General features: G+C 39.5%; 2 protein-coding genes across 2 annotated transcripts; one reads left to right on the top strand and one right to left on the bottom strand.

Moving 5' to 3' along the window:
• Positions 1 to 3702: 3702 nt before the first annotated feature.
• On the bottom strand, positions 3703 to 7181 carry pigf (phosphatidylinositol glycan anchor biosynthesis, class F). The gene is made up of 5 exons (XM_074620303.1): positions 6792 to 7181; positions 5960 to 6051; positions 5042 to 5158; positions 4834 to 4942; positions 3703 to 4072 (listed from the first exon to the last, which is right to left on the bottom strand). Exons 1-5 carry the CDS (start codon positions 7017 to 7019, stop codon positions 3959 to 3961), a joined length of 660 nt encoding a protein of 219 aa, XP_074476404.1. The 5' UTR covers positions 7020 to 7181; the 3' UTR covers positions 3703 to 3958.
• A 1079-nt stretch (positions 7182 to 8260) lies between these two features.
• On the top strand, positions 8261 to 11375 carry cript (cysteine-rich PDZ-binding protein). Its single transcript, XM_074619563.1, has 5 exons — positions 8261 to 8418; positions 8640 to 8705; positions 9325 to 9379; positions 9547 to 9650; positions 10904 to 11375. Exons 1-5 carry the CDS (start codon positions 8403 to 8405, stop codon positions 10966 to 10968), a joined length of 306 nt encoding a protein of 101 aa, XP_074475664.1. The 5' UTR covers positions 8261 to 8402; the 3' UTR covers positions 10969 to 11375.
• The last annotated feature ends 1209 nt before the right edge of the window (positions 11376 to 12584 follow it).

The raw sequence follows: 12584 nt of genomic DNA, 5'->3' as shown, positions 1-12584 counted from the left end.
TGTAATCATTGTCAAGCCAGTATGTGTAACACTATTCCAGCTTTCTAATTATTCTGATGGCATTTGTTTCCTTGTAGAAAAATGACACAATCCTGGTGAAAATTGATGAAGCTTATGTGTCGCTGTCAGCCCTTTTATTAGTGTCCTGTGTCAGATTTGAACATCAGAACCAGAAGTTATACACATACTGGCTTTAAGCATAATTATTTTGGGATTTTCTGACCCAAAGTAAACATTTAAAGGAACAGTGTATAACATTTCAGGGGATCTATTAGCAGAAATGGAATTCAGAACTATGTTTTCATTAGTGTATAATCACCTGAAACTAAGAATTGTTGTTTTCGTTAGCTTAGAATGAGCCCTTCATATCTACATAGGGAGCGGGTCCTCTTCACAGAGTCCGCCATGTTGCTCCGCCGTGTTTCTACAGTAGCCCAGAACAGACAAACCAAACACTGAATCTAGAGAGAGCCTTTCGTGTTTTCACGTACCTGAAGGCCACCGTAGTTCTCCGACACGCTTGTGAAACTGTGGTACCGCCAGCAACCGTCTGACATCCGTTGCTCCTAAAGTAGTGTTATTATGGTAAGGATGACCTCTGAGCGAGGCGAACGGCGTTACCACGGTTTTGCACTTGCCTCCAAAAAATCCTACACACTCTCCCTTTAAAATAGAAAACGATAAACCGGATCAGGGCAGATCAGGGTACACTAGTACATGCACAGTGGACATGCCCTATAATCCAACAATCCTGGATGAAAATTCCCTGTTGTATTGTGAACGTCATAGGTCTGCAGTCATTTGTATTCTGTCCACAGCTTCACATCTCATTACAAATTTAGGAGGCTGTAAGGTATAACTGGACCCAGACAGCAGTGATGATTGGACAGAAAATGAGACGCAGGGACTGGAGTGCCTCCTCATCGAGATGAGAGGCCGAGGTGAACAAATGTCATAAAGAACGTGTAAGAAGACGGAAAAATGTTTCCTCAAGAGGGGCATGGATGCGTAAACAAACGAATAAGGTGGAGGCACACTGATGTCATTGATTTCTACATGTGAACTAAGATGTTGTTCTTTTTCTCAGCATTGAATTATTTCTTTTTGTATTTATTTCTAGGAAAACAAGGTGATGTCAGAATGGATATTAAGATAACTAAGATAGCTTGAACTAAGAGTGTGTTTGAAAATAGTCTTTTTTTTCTGATTGCTGATATAGTGTTATATTTCAAAATAACAAGACAAACACTAGTGGCTCTGTGAGGCTGTACTTAGGCAGCACTTTAGGTGCTTTTTAGCTAAATGATAGCAGGATCACAATGACAACGCTAACATGCTGATAATAGCAAATTTTTCAATGTTCACCATCTCAAACGGCTCATTCTAAGGTAACGAAAACACCACAATTCTTGATTTCAAGTGATTATACACTAAAGAAAACATACTTATAAATATTTGATTCCATGTCTGCCAATAGATCCCCCTAAATGCTACACACTTTTCCTTTAAGTTAATTACTTTCCCCCCTTATTTTTAAAGCTGCATTCATATATTTGAAGCCACTATGGGGCAGAACATGTTGTCAAATTATTTTCACATCAAGCAGACATGGAGCAACATTCATTTGGTGCCATGTTTCTGCTTCTCGCTGCGGTTTTGTCTCCACCAACTCCTGAGAAATATATCTGACTTGTTAGCTTGTTAGATTGTTTGACTCTTTTTGTCACCAGCTCGCTTTGTCAGTCTGCCGTTTGGTGCTGGGCTGGCAGCGTACAGGGGATTAATCAGAACTTGCTTGCTGAAAACAACTCTAGAAACAGAGTTAATAAGAGCTGTGAGACTAAACCTGAAATTGAATTTGCAGCCTGTTAAAACCAAGATGATGGCTGAAAAAGCTGCAGAGCTGGCTGTGAACTCTGTGCTCTCTGCAGCCCGAGCAATCTTTTTGCACAGTCATTTGATTCAATGCTGCCCTTAAAGTATATTGATTAAGTCAGGTTTAATTATGGATGATTCGCCACAGAGGGAAGAGGATGCATCTTAATTCAGGATATGTACAACTCTGCAGAATCATTCCGCAAACAACAAACAGATGAATACAACCACAGCCTCGCAGGAGAGGCTGGGGGAGAGAAGAGGGGTGCGTAGAGTGACAAATTACCTCTCCTCGCAACGCCCTGCCACAATAGCACAGCCTGAGAACAAACAATGAATAAATAAAGTTCTCCAAGATTGAACGAGGAGCATGTTGTTTTGAAGCAGTAGCTATTGTGTGTGTGTGAGAATGGCCTTCTCCTTGTCTCGCAGATGAAAGCACCACAAGTGGAATTGGAGCACAGGAACAAAGCAACTCCGTCCACCAGATGTGGCATGCCCAGTGGGGTGACACGTATGAATTATCTTCCACACTACTAGGAGGCTGGAGGAGAAATCAGTTAGATCGCACCCTTTGCTCTCCGAGGACCCCTACTCGCCACTTCCTTTGCTGTAGGCGGCTAATAACGTATCAGTAGGTGGTGAAAAAAAAAAGCACAGAGTACAAGGGGTAATGGAGGTAACAGCTTGAGGTCAGATGAAAAAAAGAGGTGTGCTGATTGGTGTCATAAGTGCATGTAGGCTTCTTAAAAGGCTTTGAATTACTCTCCATTTTTTCCCTCTTTTTCCTTCAGGCTATTTTTCTCAGCCTTTCCCTGGCAACTACCTTATGTAATAGTTCAAAAGCAGGGCGAATGGACAGCTCTGCCCTTGGCTCTGTGCTCAAACTGTCCACCAATCCCATTCACGCTGCAAAGATGTCATTTATTTTTCTTGCGTGTAATTACTTAGGTCGCATTGTATTACAAAAGTCTTAGAGACTTATCTGCGAACACCATCCCTCATTTACTTTACGGCTTGACACAGCAATGCAGAAGATGTAAGTTTCATTGTGGCTACTAGGCTGCGAGGGGGAGAACAAGAGATGTGGGCCGCATGAAAGGAGGGAAAATTAATGTCCCTAAAATGAAAGTGAATCAATATGGTGGCCTGGGGATGTGAAAAGCTGGAATGAGAAGGAGAGAGGGAGAGAGGGAGGAGGGTGTTGAAATAGAGTTGGAGAGAGATTAATAGCTGTTTAAAAAGGAACAGTATTCATCAGTAGTTGGCTTGCAGGTGCAGAACGGCGTCAGTGTGTGTGTGTGTGTGTGTGTGTGTGTGAGAGTTTACACTTTGGCTTTAACTTTCTAACTTTCCCTCGCAACTCTTTCAATAAATAACCACCCAACCATAACAGTGATTACTTTGTATTACTTTGCAAATGAGTGTGTGGCTTCATTTCTTCTCTTCATTTAAACTCTCTGCAGCCTCACATAAGAAACACACACACACACACACACACACACACACACACACACACACACACACACACACACACACACACACACACACACACACACACACACACACACACACACACACACACACACACACACACACACACACACACACACACACACACACACACACACACACACACACACACACACACACACACACACACACACACACACACACACACACACACACACACACACACACACACACACACACACACACACACACACACACACACACACACACACACACACACACACACACACACGCGGTGATCCAACAGCACCACCTACAGGTTTAAGCGTTTGTAGATTCAATCACTCAAATCACTGATGTTGAGGACATTTCAGTTATAAACTCCTCACGTTTTAATCAAAAAATTCCAAGAGAGAAGTAATCGTCAGGAACATGTTCAGCCTTCAATGCGTACAAAATAATGTTGCTCATACCGTCTTGCGTTATTACAAAACCATCTTTCCAAATGGAGTGAATGTTCCCAATAAATAATCAGTACAAAGTTAAAAGGAATATGAGAAATACCTCCGTGGTCACAAACATAGAAACACAGAAACCTATGTCTTTTCCATCACTTGCACTTGTATGTGAGCTGCTTGCGATGATAGTGGATCCACGCGGGAGCTGCGACGAGTCCGGTCAGGAAGCCGATCGTGGCGCCCAGACTGCAGGAAACAGGCCAAACCTACAAGAAGCAAGACAAGAGAGTCTGATTGTTGCACTGATAGATCGAGAGGAGACAAACTATTAGATAACTTCATCCTTTTTTTCCCCTCACAAGCATGTCTCCACCAAAGAGGAACTTCTAAAAGCAAAAACCAGCCGTACAGCAATGTGTCATTTAGAGTTACGCTCCAATTACCGCTGTTTCTAATTAGCAGTTCCCTCCAGTCATTTTGCAGAGAACTCCCTTTGCAATTATAATTTTAATCTTTTTCCTTTTTGTCATTTAAAACAATCGAATGGTTACTGCGTTGAATTATCATTTCCGACTGATGGAGGTTGTATTTAATATTGTTCAATGATGAATGGAAACAACTGGCTCCTTGTTAACAGAGGAGGTCAAACGAGATGACAAATGGCAAAGAAATTACAGAAAATACTCCTATTATTGTACAAAAAAGTAAGCAGCAATTGCAGATATGCAATATTAGGGACAAAGAGCATTGCTTTAAAGAACATTGATTATGTTAATGATGAAATCTCATAAATGTGCACCTGCTCATGAACAGGTGGCATTCATCAAGTTGAAAAGAAGGATTTATGATAAATTTGTGCAATTAAAGGGCCAGTGTGTAAAGCAGAAATGGAATATAATATTCATTATTATGTTTTATTAGTGTATAATCACCTGAAACTAAAAATCGTTTCTGGTTGAGAACTGGTTTTATCACAGTTTTGTGCTCAGCAGCTCACGTTACCGCAGTCTTTCTACTGTGTACTGACCTGCCATGGCCTGTCCCAGTCCAGAGGTATAGGGAAGGCTCCCACCCAGGCTCCTACCACGGTGCAGGCCACTGTGATCTGTAGACAGGTGTCCCACACAGACATGGCTCTGGAGATGGACACAGAGCAAAGCAACAGCAGTTAGTACATTCAGTTTAGAAACACAAGATAAGCACATGATAGAAGGACAGGGAGATTTTAGGCTCACCCATGCCGGCTGAATACTCGTATCCAGGCCTGGACGTTGGGGCCGAGGACACAGAGACACCTCAGCGTGGTTAGAGAGGTCAGCAGCACAGCGAGGGAGAACGTCTCTAAGGCGGACCTGAAACACATATGAGAAATTAAAGACTCACAGTATCGATGGCAGCTGTCTAGCACAACAGAGTTTTAGTGATAGAAGTTCAGATTCAACAAAGTCACACAATAGGACAAACTAACTAACTGATCGAGGCAGCGGTAGATCAGCAACCCCCGTGTTCTGCGAGGTAAAATTACAGCTTTTTTCAATGGAGTCTGGTGGCTTAGGCGAAAGCATAGATGGATACAATGGCTTCAGTTCCCCGTCGGAAAGAGCTGTCTGACGGCAAGCTAAAATATTAGAAAATATCCTAAATATAGCGTACACTTAAACTGGTATTGATTTTTTAGGTGGCTAAAATACGTTTTGCTGCTGCCCCGTCCACAGCAGTACATTGCTTTGGTTCCGAGCAGTAACTCCTGAATGCTTCTCCAAACTGGGTGGCGTGCCGACCGTCATCTACTGTAGGTAATACACTGACTATGGATAAGCACCTCATACAACCCTACTTCAAAACACCTGAACTATCCCTTTAATGCAATCAAAAACATACAGAGAAAAAATAAAAATCTGCAAATATGTAGCATGTCAGAAAAATAATCTCACGGTGTGCAAATACTCAGTAAAAGCTGCATTTATTTACTTGTTTTACAACCATTTGGTTATGAGTGATGCATTTAAAGTTGCATTACTTACTATCCTTCCATCTCTGTAAATCAACAGCATGCAACACATCCTCCTTTACTGCCCTCTGTATTTTTGTTTTAATCTGTTTCACATCTTTCTACATACAGGTACTGCACATGAGCATCAGCAGCTACTCACTCAAGCAGCGGAGCTCCATAGAGAACAACCACAGTGTGGAAGAAGAGGCACGACAGGAAGAAGTACAGACAGGAACGAAACAACCTAGACAGCTGCAGAAAGAAATGGGTGAAGACAGTTCAGGTTAATAAATTATGTAAAAACAAAGTTCACAAAACTTAAAAGTTAAAGAGTAAATGATAGAGCCTTTGATACCCAGGTATTCATGTTTCGAAAAGTTCTCTCTGGGCTTGACTGAGCACAAATGTGAAGACATTTTCAAAACCGGTCAAACCGTTTGGCTGAAAGGTTACTTTTTCTTATCATACTATTTCTAGTCTTTGGGCACATGATGGGACTTCTGTTTTTGCAAAAAGATGCCATTATGTTTTAGGAAAAAACTTTAGTCCTGTGTATTCAAATACTAGATATAGTATGAAGAGAAAATGTCTGTATCTCAGAAACTACAAGGAGCACAATCAAGTATTTTGTATCTATGAACTCAGAACAAGTTGAATATCAAAGATCTGCACACATATGCAGTGTAAAAATATATATCATATGGAAAACATTAACACACATTATGTATGTTATGCAGTATGTTCATACCAAATTTCAAGACTTTTGACCGATCAGAACAAATGTGGCATAATAATATATACAATATAATAATATATAATATAATTATACAATATATATAAATATAATATAAATATATATTATATACATATTATATATAAATATATTATATATATATATTATATAATATATATATATATATATATATTATATAATATATAATATATATATAATATTATATATATAATAAATAAAAATGACAGTAAGTCACCACCTTGTATCCCACTGTGTGCTTCTTGGTGGGCGGTGTGATGCCGAGCAGCCAGAAGACGGAGACACTGACGGCGGTGACCGCCCCGGACACCGAGTAGAGCCACAGCAGGTGAGTCCCGTACACAGAGAAGCCCGGCACCAGAGCTGCAGGTAGGACGGTCGCCATGAACACCGAGGAGGCGAGGATGGCGTGAGAGGAGGCCATGGCTCTGATCTCATGGTCCCACATGATGAAGACTGAAACTATCTACAACTAGGACACTAAAACAATACACACAAGTCAAATAAAACACTTTAAAGTGTTAATATAGCGACGGATGTGCAGAGTAGGTTAAACCCCCATGAGTGAGTTTTATGACCTGGCTTCCGTAAACATGGAGTGACACAGACTTCCGCTTAGACTTCAGAATAAAAGTCCAATAGAATATTCTATTTCTATGGGTATCCCTTATATTGCAAAATGAAAGCTTAGACAAAGAGGATTATATTTTATTTACATTATAATATCTTACGCCATCTAAATGTATTGGGCATACATATTATACAAACAATATTGTTTATGCCGTCCAAGAGTCAGAGGGTAATTATATTTATGACATTTTCCATTTTTTACAAAACAAAACATGGCCAGTACTCCCTCAGATATCGTGGTGTACAAATATGGAACACCAAAATACATGTTATCAAGAGCTCGTCATCCTTAGAACATCTTAAAAGGAAATTATCATCACATTTAATTCATGATGTCTATTATCTTAGATACATTTTTTTTTTCTGTACTGTTTTTTGTAAGTATATCATTGTTTTTATTGGATTGTTTTCCACTGTTTAGTTAGGGTTTTTCTGCACATTTTGTGTACTTCTTGTTGTTGTTTAACTTTTGTTGTATTTTATAAATTATGTTAGTTTATTTCTTCTTCCTGGGGTTGGGGAGAGGTCCTTTGTATAAATAAGCCTGTGAGCTTCTTGACCTTTCCTGACACATGTTTTGCACTATGGAACTGTGATGCTGGAAACTTGAATTTCCCTCGGGATCAATAAAGTTACTATCTATCTCTATCTATCTATCTATCTCTATCTATCTATCTATCTATCTATCTATCTATCTATCTATCTATCTATCTATTTTTCCATAATTAAATCAATTTATCCTAAGAATATAACTACATTGTCAAATGTATCTACAGGTGAACCCAATTAATTGTAACCTTGGTTAGGTTTCAACATATGATATATCTTATTTGCTCTCAAATAAATAAATATGATGTACATCTAGGATGGCAACTACCACCTTTTATTTTGAAGAAAAATGACGAGCAAACAGGAAGTATTATCCTGTAGGTAACCTGTGACGTAACGGCCGTCCTCTAACCAATCACAGAAGGTCAGTGACGTTTCACTGGGACCTTCTGTGACGGACGGTCTTATCAGCCAATGAAATTCGAGCTTGCCACAGTGTCGACCAATCAAATCGTTGCTAATACGAGCCAGCTGAAGAAACGACCGGAAGTTTACAAACATCAACAGAGCAAGCTAACATTTAGCTCACATTTCTGTTTTTATTTTGACCAACTGCTGAAAATCGTCGGATTAAAACAACCACAGAGTAAAGATGGTTTGTGAAAAGTGTACGTATCAACATGTTGGGATGCTTTCTGTCTTCAAATCTCACCTAGAAGTCTGGAAATTGGTCTAAAGCTAACGTTATGTGACTGTTAGCTAACTGTTGTCATTACTGTGTCCTCAGAGTTGTTTTGGTTTATGAACACTGACCCTACAAGTTAGACTTTATTTCTTTAATAAGTATGTTATTTTCTCTACAAATTGTGTGTGTTACTTGTTATTCCAGGCGAGAAGAAGCTCGGTAAAGTCATCACACCCGACACCTGGAAGGATGGAGCCCGGAATACAACAGGTAACATGAGGACACAGATTCAGTGAAATCTATTACTGCTACTGTGCATAGTTCATATGTATGGCTACATTGGGATCAGGTTGTAATAGAATGTAAAACTATATATTGCTATCTCAAGCTCCCTTCATAATACAAATCAGCCTGCAAATTACTGAGAAACCATGTTTTCAAGGCCACTTTGAATATGCTCTCTGATGTTATCAGTTTTAGGCTTGAGGAGAGATTATTTTATACAGAAAGTAACGTGTTTCTACCCATCAAACTCTTGAAAAAGAAACAAAATGAATGTAAAACTATATTACTGTCTCAAGCTCCCTTCATAATACAGATCAGCCTGCAAATGACTGCGAAACCATGTTTTCAAGGCCACTTTGAATATGCTCTCTGATGTGATCAGCTTTAGGCTTGAGGAGAGATTATTTTATACAGAAAGAAACGTGTTTCTATGCATCAAACTCTTAAAAAAGAAACAAAATGAAATATCATACTACCTCCTGTAAAATTAGATGTGAGTGTCCTTAATCTACTGCTTATGTTTGATCAAGAGTCCCCCCTGACTTGGGAACCTCTGACTAAGATGGTGATGTTTAATTGAGATCCTTCTGCTTCTTTCACTCAGAGGGTGGTGGGCGTAAGCTAAATGAAAACAAGATCCTGACTTCTAAGAAAGCCAGGTGAGTTGCTTCCATCATTTTCTCTGTTTTTATCTACACAAAAGTAGTTTTTATCAACTCACTCTGATTTTCATGTTCATTTGTTCCCTAAACATGTGTCTCTTTAGTGGACAAAACACATATTGGTGCATGTCTAGTTATGTATCTGTATTGCATCTCCCTCTCAGGTTTGACCCGTACAGCAAGACGGGCTTTGCTACCTGCAGGATCTGCAAGAGCTCCGTTCATCAGTCTGGATCACACTACTGTCAGGGCTGTGCATACAAGAAAGGTATAAACACACTCACACTGGACTTAACACAGAGCCAAAAAAAAACCACAGTATCAAGATTTTTTCATGGATGAAACATATCTGTAACAAACAGATCACTTCGACTGGTTGGGTCGCCTAAATGCAAAAAAATCCATGTCTTCTCACGTACTTACTCTTCTGGTATGTAGCGATGTACATAGTTTGGGGTTTATTTGGCCAGGTTTTGAGAAGTCTGTCTCTGTCAGCTCATCGCTGTGCCTTGCGTCTTTCTGTTCAGCATCCTGGAAGAGAAAATACATTATTTTCCAGTGACAGAATCTGGGAGAACTGGCTCATACCAGACTTAATCTGAAAAGATCTGTTTTCGTTTGGAACAGTGGTTGCGTAAGGCTCTCGTCTTTTTCACAGGCAGGGTAGTAAAAACTCCGTTATAATCTATTATTACCCATCATTCTCATTTTTAGACATATTTAGTAGCATTTCATTTTCATTCATTAATTGTTTTTATAATTCATATACAAAACAAGCTTATAGATTATGCATTTATAAGGGCATGGAGAGAAAAGATGAACTCTTCATGTCAAGACCACACGAAGCAGATGGATGATTTTTTTGATGATGATGTAGCCAGTTTGTCCCGTTTCAATACATTTTTTAGTTTCTCCATCTGCTCACGTAGTTTGTTTTCAATTGGAAGTTTTGTTAAGAGGGATCAATGGAGTCTTTTTTAAAAATTGGATTTATTTCTGATTGTATGTTGGTTTTCTGTTGCTTAGCTTCTTCAATTAATTACAAAATCAAATCAAAAGAACATTCATGTAGGATGGCCTCCCATTACCTTTTGAATCTGACATTTTCATAGCCAAATGAGGGGAATTTCTTGATGCGCGATCCTCTTGGAATCATCTCCTCCCTTTAGTAGTCTGAGAATGTGATTGTGTGTAAGTCCACATTTTTGTCCTTTTTTGAAGTTTCCTCAGACTGAGATATAAGTTGCGTTCATCAAGCAAGTTTCAAGAATATCATAGTTGATTTTTATACTGTGCAGAAATGAATGCCTGCAAAGATGCAGAAAATGAATCCTAAAATTGACAACTGTATCATGCCTTAATGGATTTGGTAACAACGTTTTGATTGCAAATGTACTGCTATGGTTATTCACATGCTACATAATACAAAAAGTGCTGCACCTGCTCACGATATTGTTTTTTTTCTCCATACTATTTTTTAAAAATTGCTCTTCTTTCTTTCCTCCTTTTTTGTCTCTCAAGGAATCTGTGCAATGTGTGGAAGAAAAGTTTTGGACACCAAGAACTACAAACAGACGTCTGTGTGACAGTGTGCCGATCAGAGAAGCGTTCTGCGAGTGAATGGAGACTGATGTTTATGTTTGTCATCTTGTACCGACTTTCCACAATATCCTGCTCACCATACAGCTATAACTATTTTGTTATCTTTTCCCACATTTGTGAAAGAGAGAGATTTGGAGCTGGCCTTGCCCTCTTATTACAGAATATCATATAATGCCACTGGAATTATTACAGTGGCCGTACACAGGGAAGCACTGTTGTATCCAAATGCATCACCGGTCATAACCTGTTTCTCAAGCCGAGGCTTCTATATTTTTTGTATATTTTAAATTTCTTTACTTTGATTCTTTGCTTTTTAAAAAGTAGATTTCTGTATGTAATATATCAAGTGTTGCATTTTTTGAGCGAATTAAACCATTCAATATGAAGGACATTTATTTTATACCTCTGCCTGACCTCACAAAGGTTACAACTTCGGCCTCTTACGCACAACATACTCATATATTTGTCCTGTATGCCTGTAATAATTGGTTTACTCTTACATAATCATATTTGGAAACTGCGTGCTGCTGTCAGGTGTGAGCCCCCCCTCCTCCATTGCTGTCAGAGATGTAGGTTATAGTTCACAGGTTGTCTGACGACAGGCTCGTCCTTTGACATTTAAAGGCCTTGATCTCCCTCAGGCCTTCAACCACATGTGCGCACACGTCTCATTATTGATTTATGCTGTTTTACCACAGCACAAGATCTACATCAGTCTCCAGCTAATACATGTAATATACAGCAGGTAATGTTGGGATGTAGCAAATGTGTTAGATTGACCTTCCTAAGTGATTTAACATTAAAAGCAAGTGATTTAACATAAAAAAAAGAGTTTACAAGAGAATACAACTGGTTATATAAGTACGGATCCTCTAGTTTGCTTGTTATATCACTGCCCTTTTGTTCCTGTTATTCTGTTGTGGTGCGTTCAGGGACATCAGTATAATATGTAATGGATAATGCCCAACAAGGGCCCAATTCCAAACTACCCCCTACACCCTCTCCCTACCCACTTCTACTCCGTTTGCGCGGAGGGTCCGCCATGTTAAGTGCCATTCAAAACCAATTAGTGGGGAGTGGAAGTGGGTAATAAAACCCTCCAACAGCGAGCCTGCATCGATGCCGACATAACCAGCTGCCCTTACTGAAGACAGTAGTATATATGGGGTATATTTGCGTGTGCATGTGAAATGCGCTGTTAACATGACGCATTCTAGAAAAAATTTCAAATATAGTGATGACGCCGGTCGTAATGCTGATGATAATGATGCTGATGATCATAGTGGTGTTGGTGATAATGAAATCCCTGATATCCCTGACACTATTGAAGGGTATTATACCATTAGTGACAGATATTCAAAGAGACACAATATACCGCATGGTCCCGATGTAAAATATGATCACGCAACTATGAGAAAGTGGTCTAAAATCCAAAGCACAAGACTCTGCACTCTGTTAAGTATGATGGCGGGCATTATATCTACTTTAGATGTCCCCGCTGGTGATGATGCAAATGCCGGCATGTCTGCATGTGGTGATAACAATGCCTTCAACAACAAACGTTTTGATCTGTAACCACCTTGGCGTTGATGAGTGGCGC

Source organism: Sebastes fasciatus, chromosome 20 (assembly GCF_043250625.1).
Source record: "Sebastes fasciatus isolate fSebFas1 chromosome 20, fSebFas1.pri, whole genome shotgun sequence".
Classification (NCBI taxonomy): Eukaryota; Metazoa; Chordata; class Actinopteri; order Perciformes; family Sebastidae; genus Sebastes; species Sebastes fasciatus.
The sequence above is the reverse complement of the archived record's forward strand: the minus strand, read 5'-3'. Positions and strand labels throughout refer to the sequence as shown.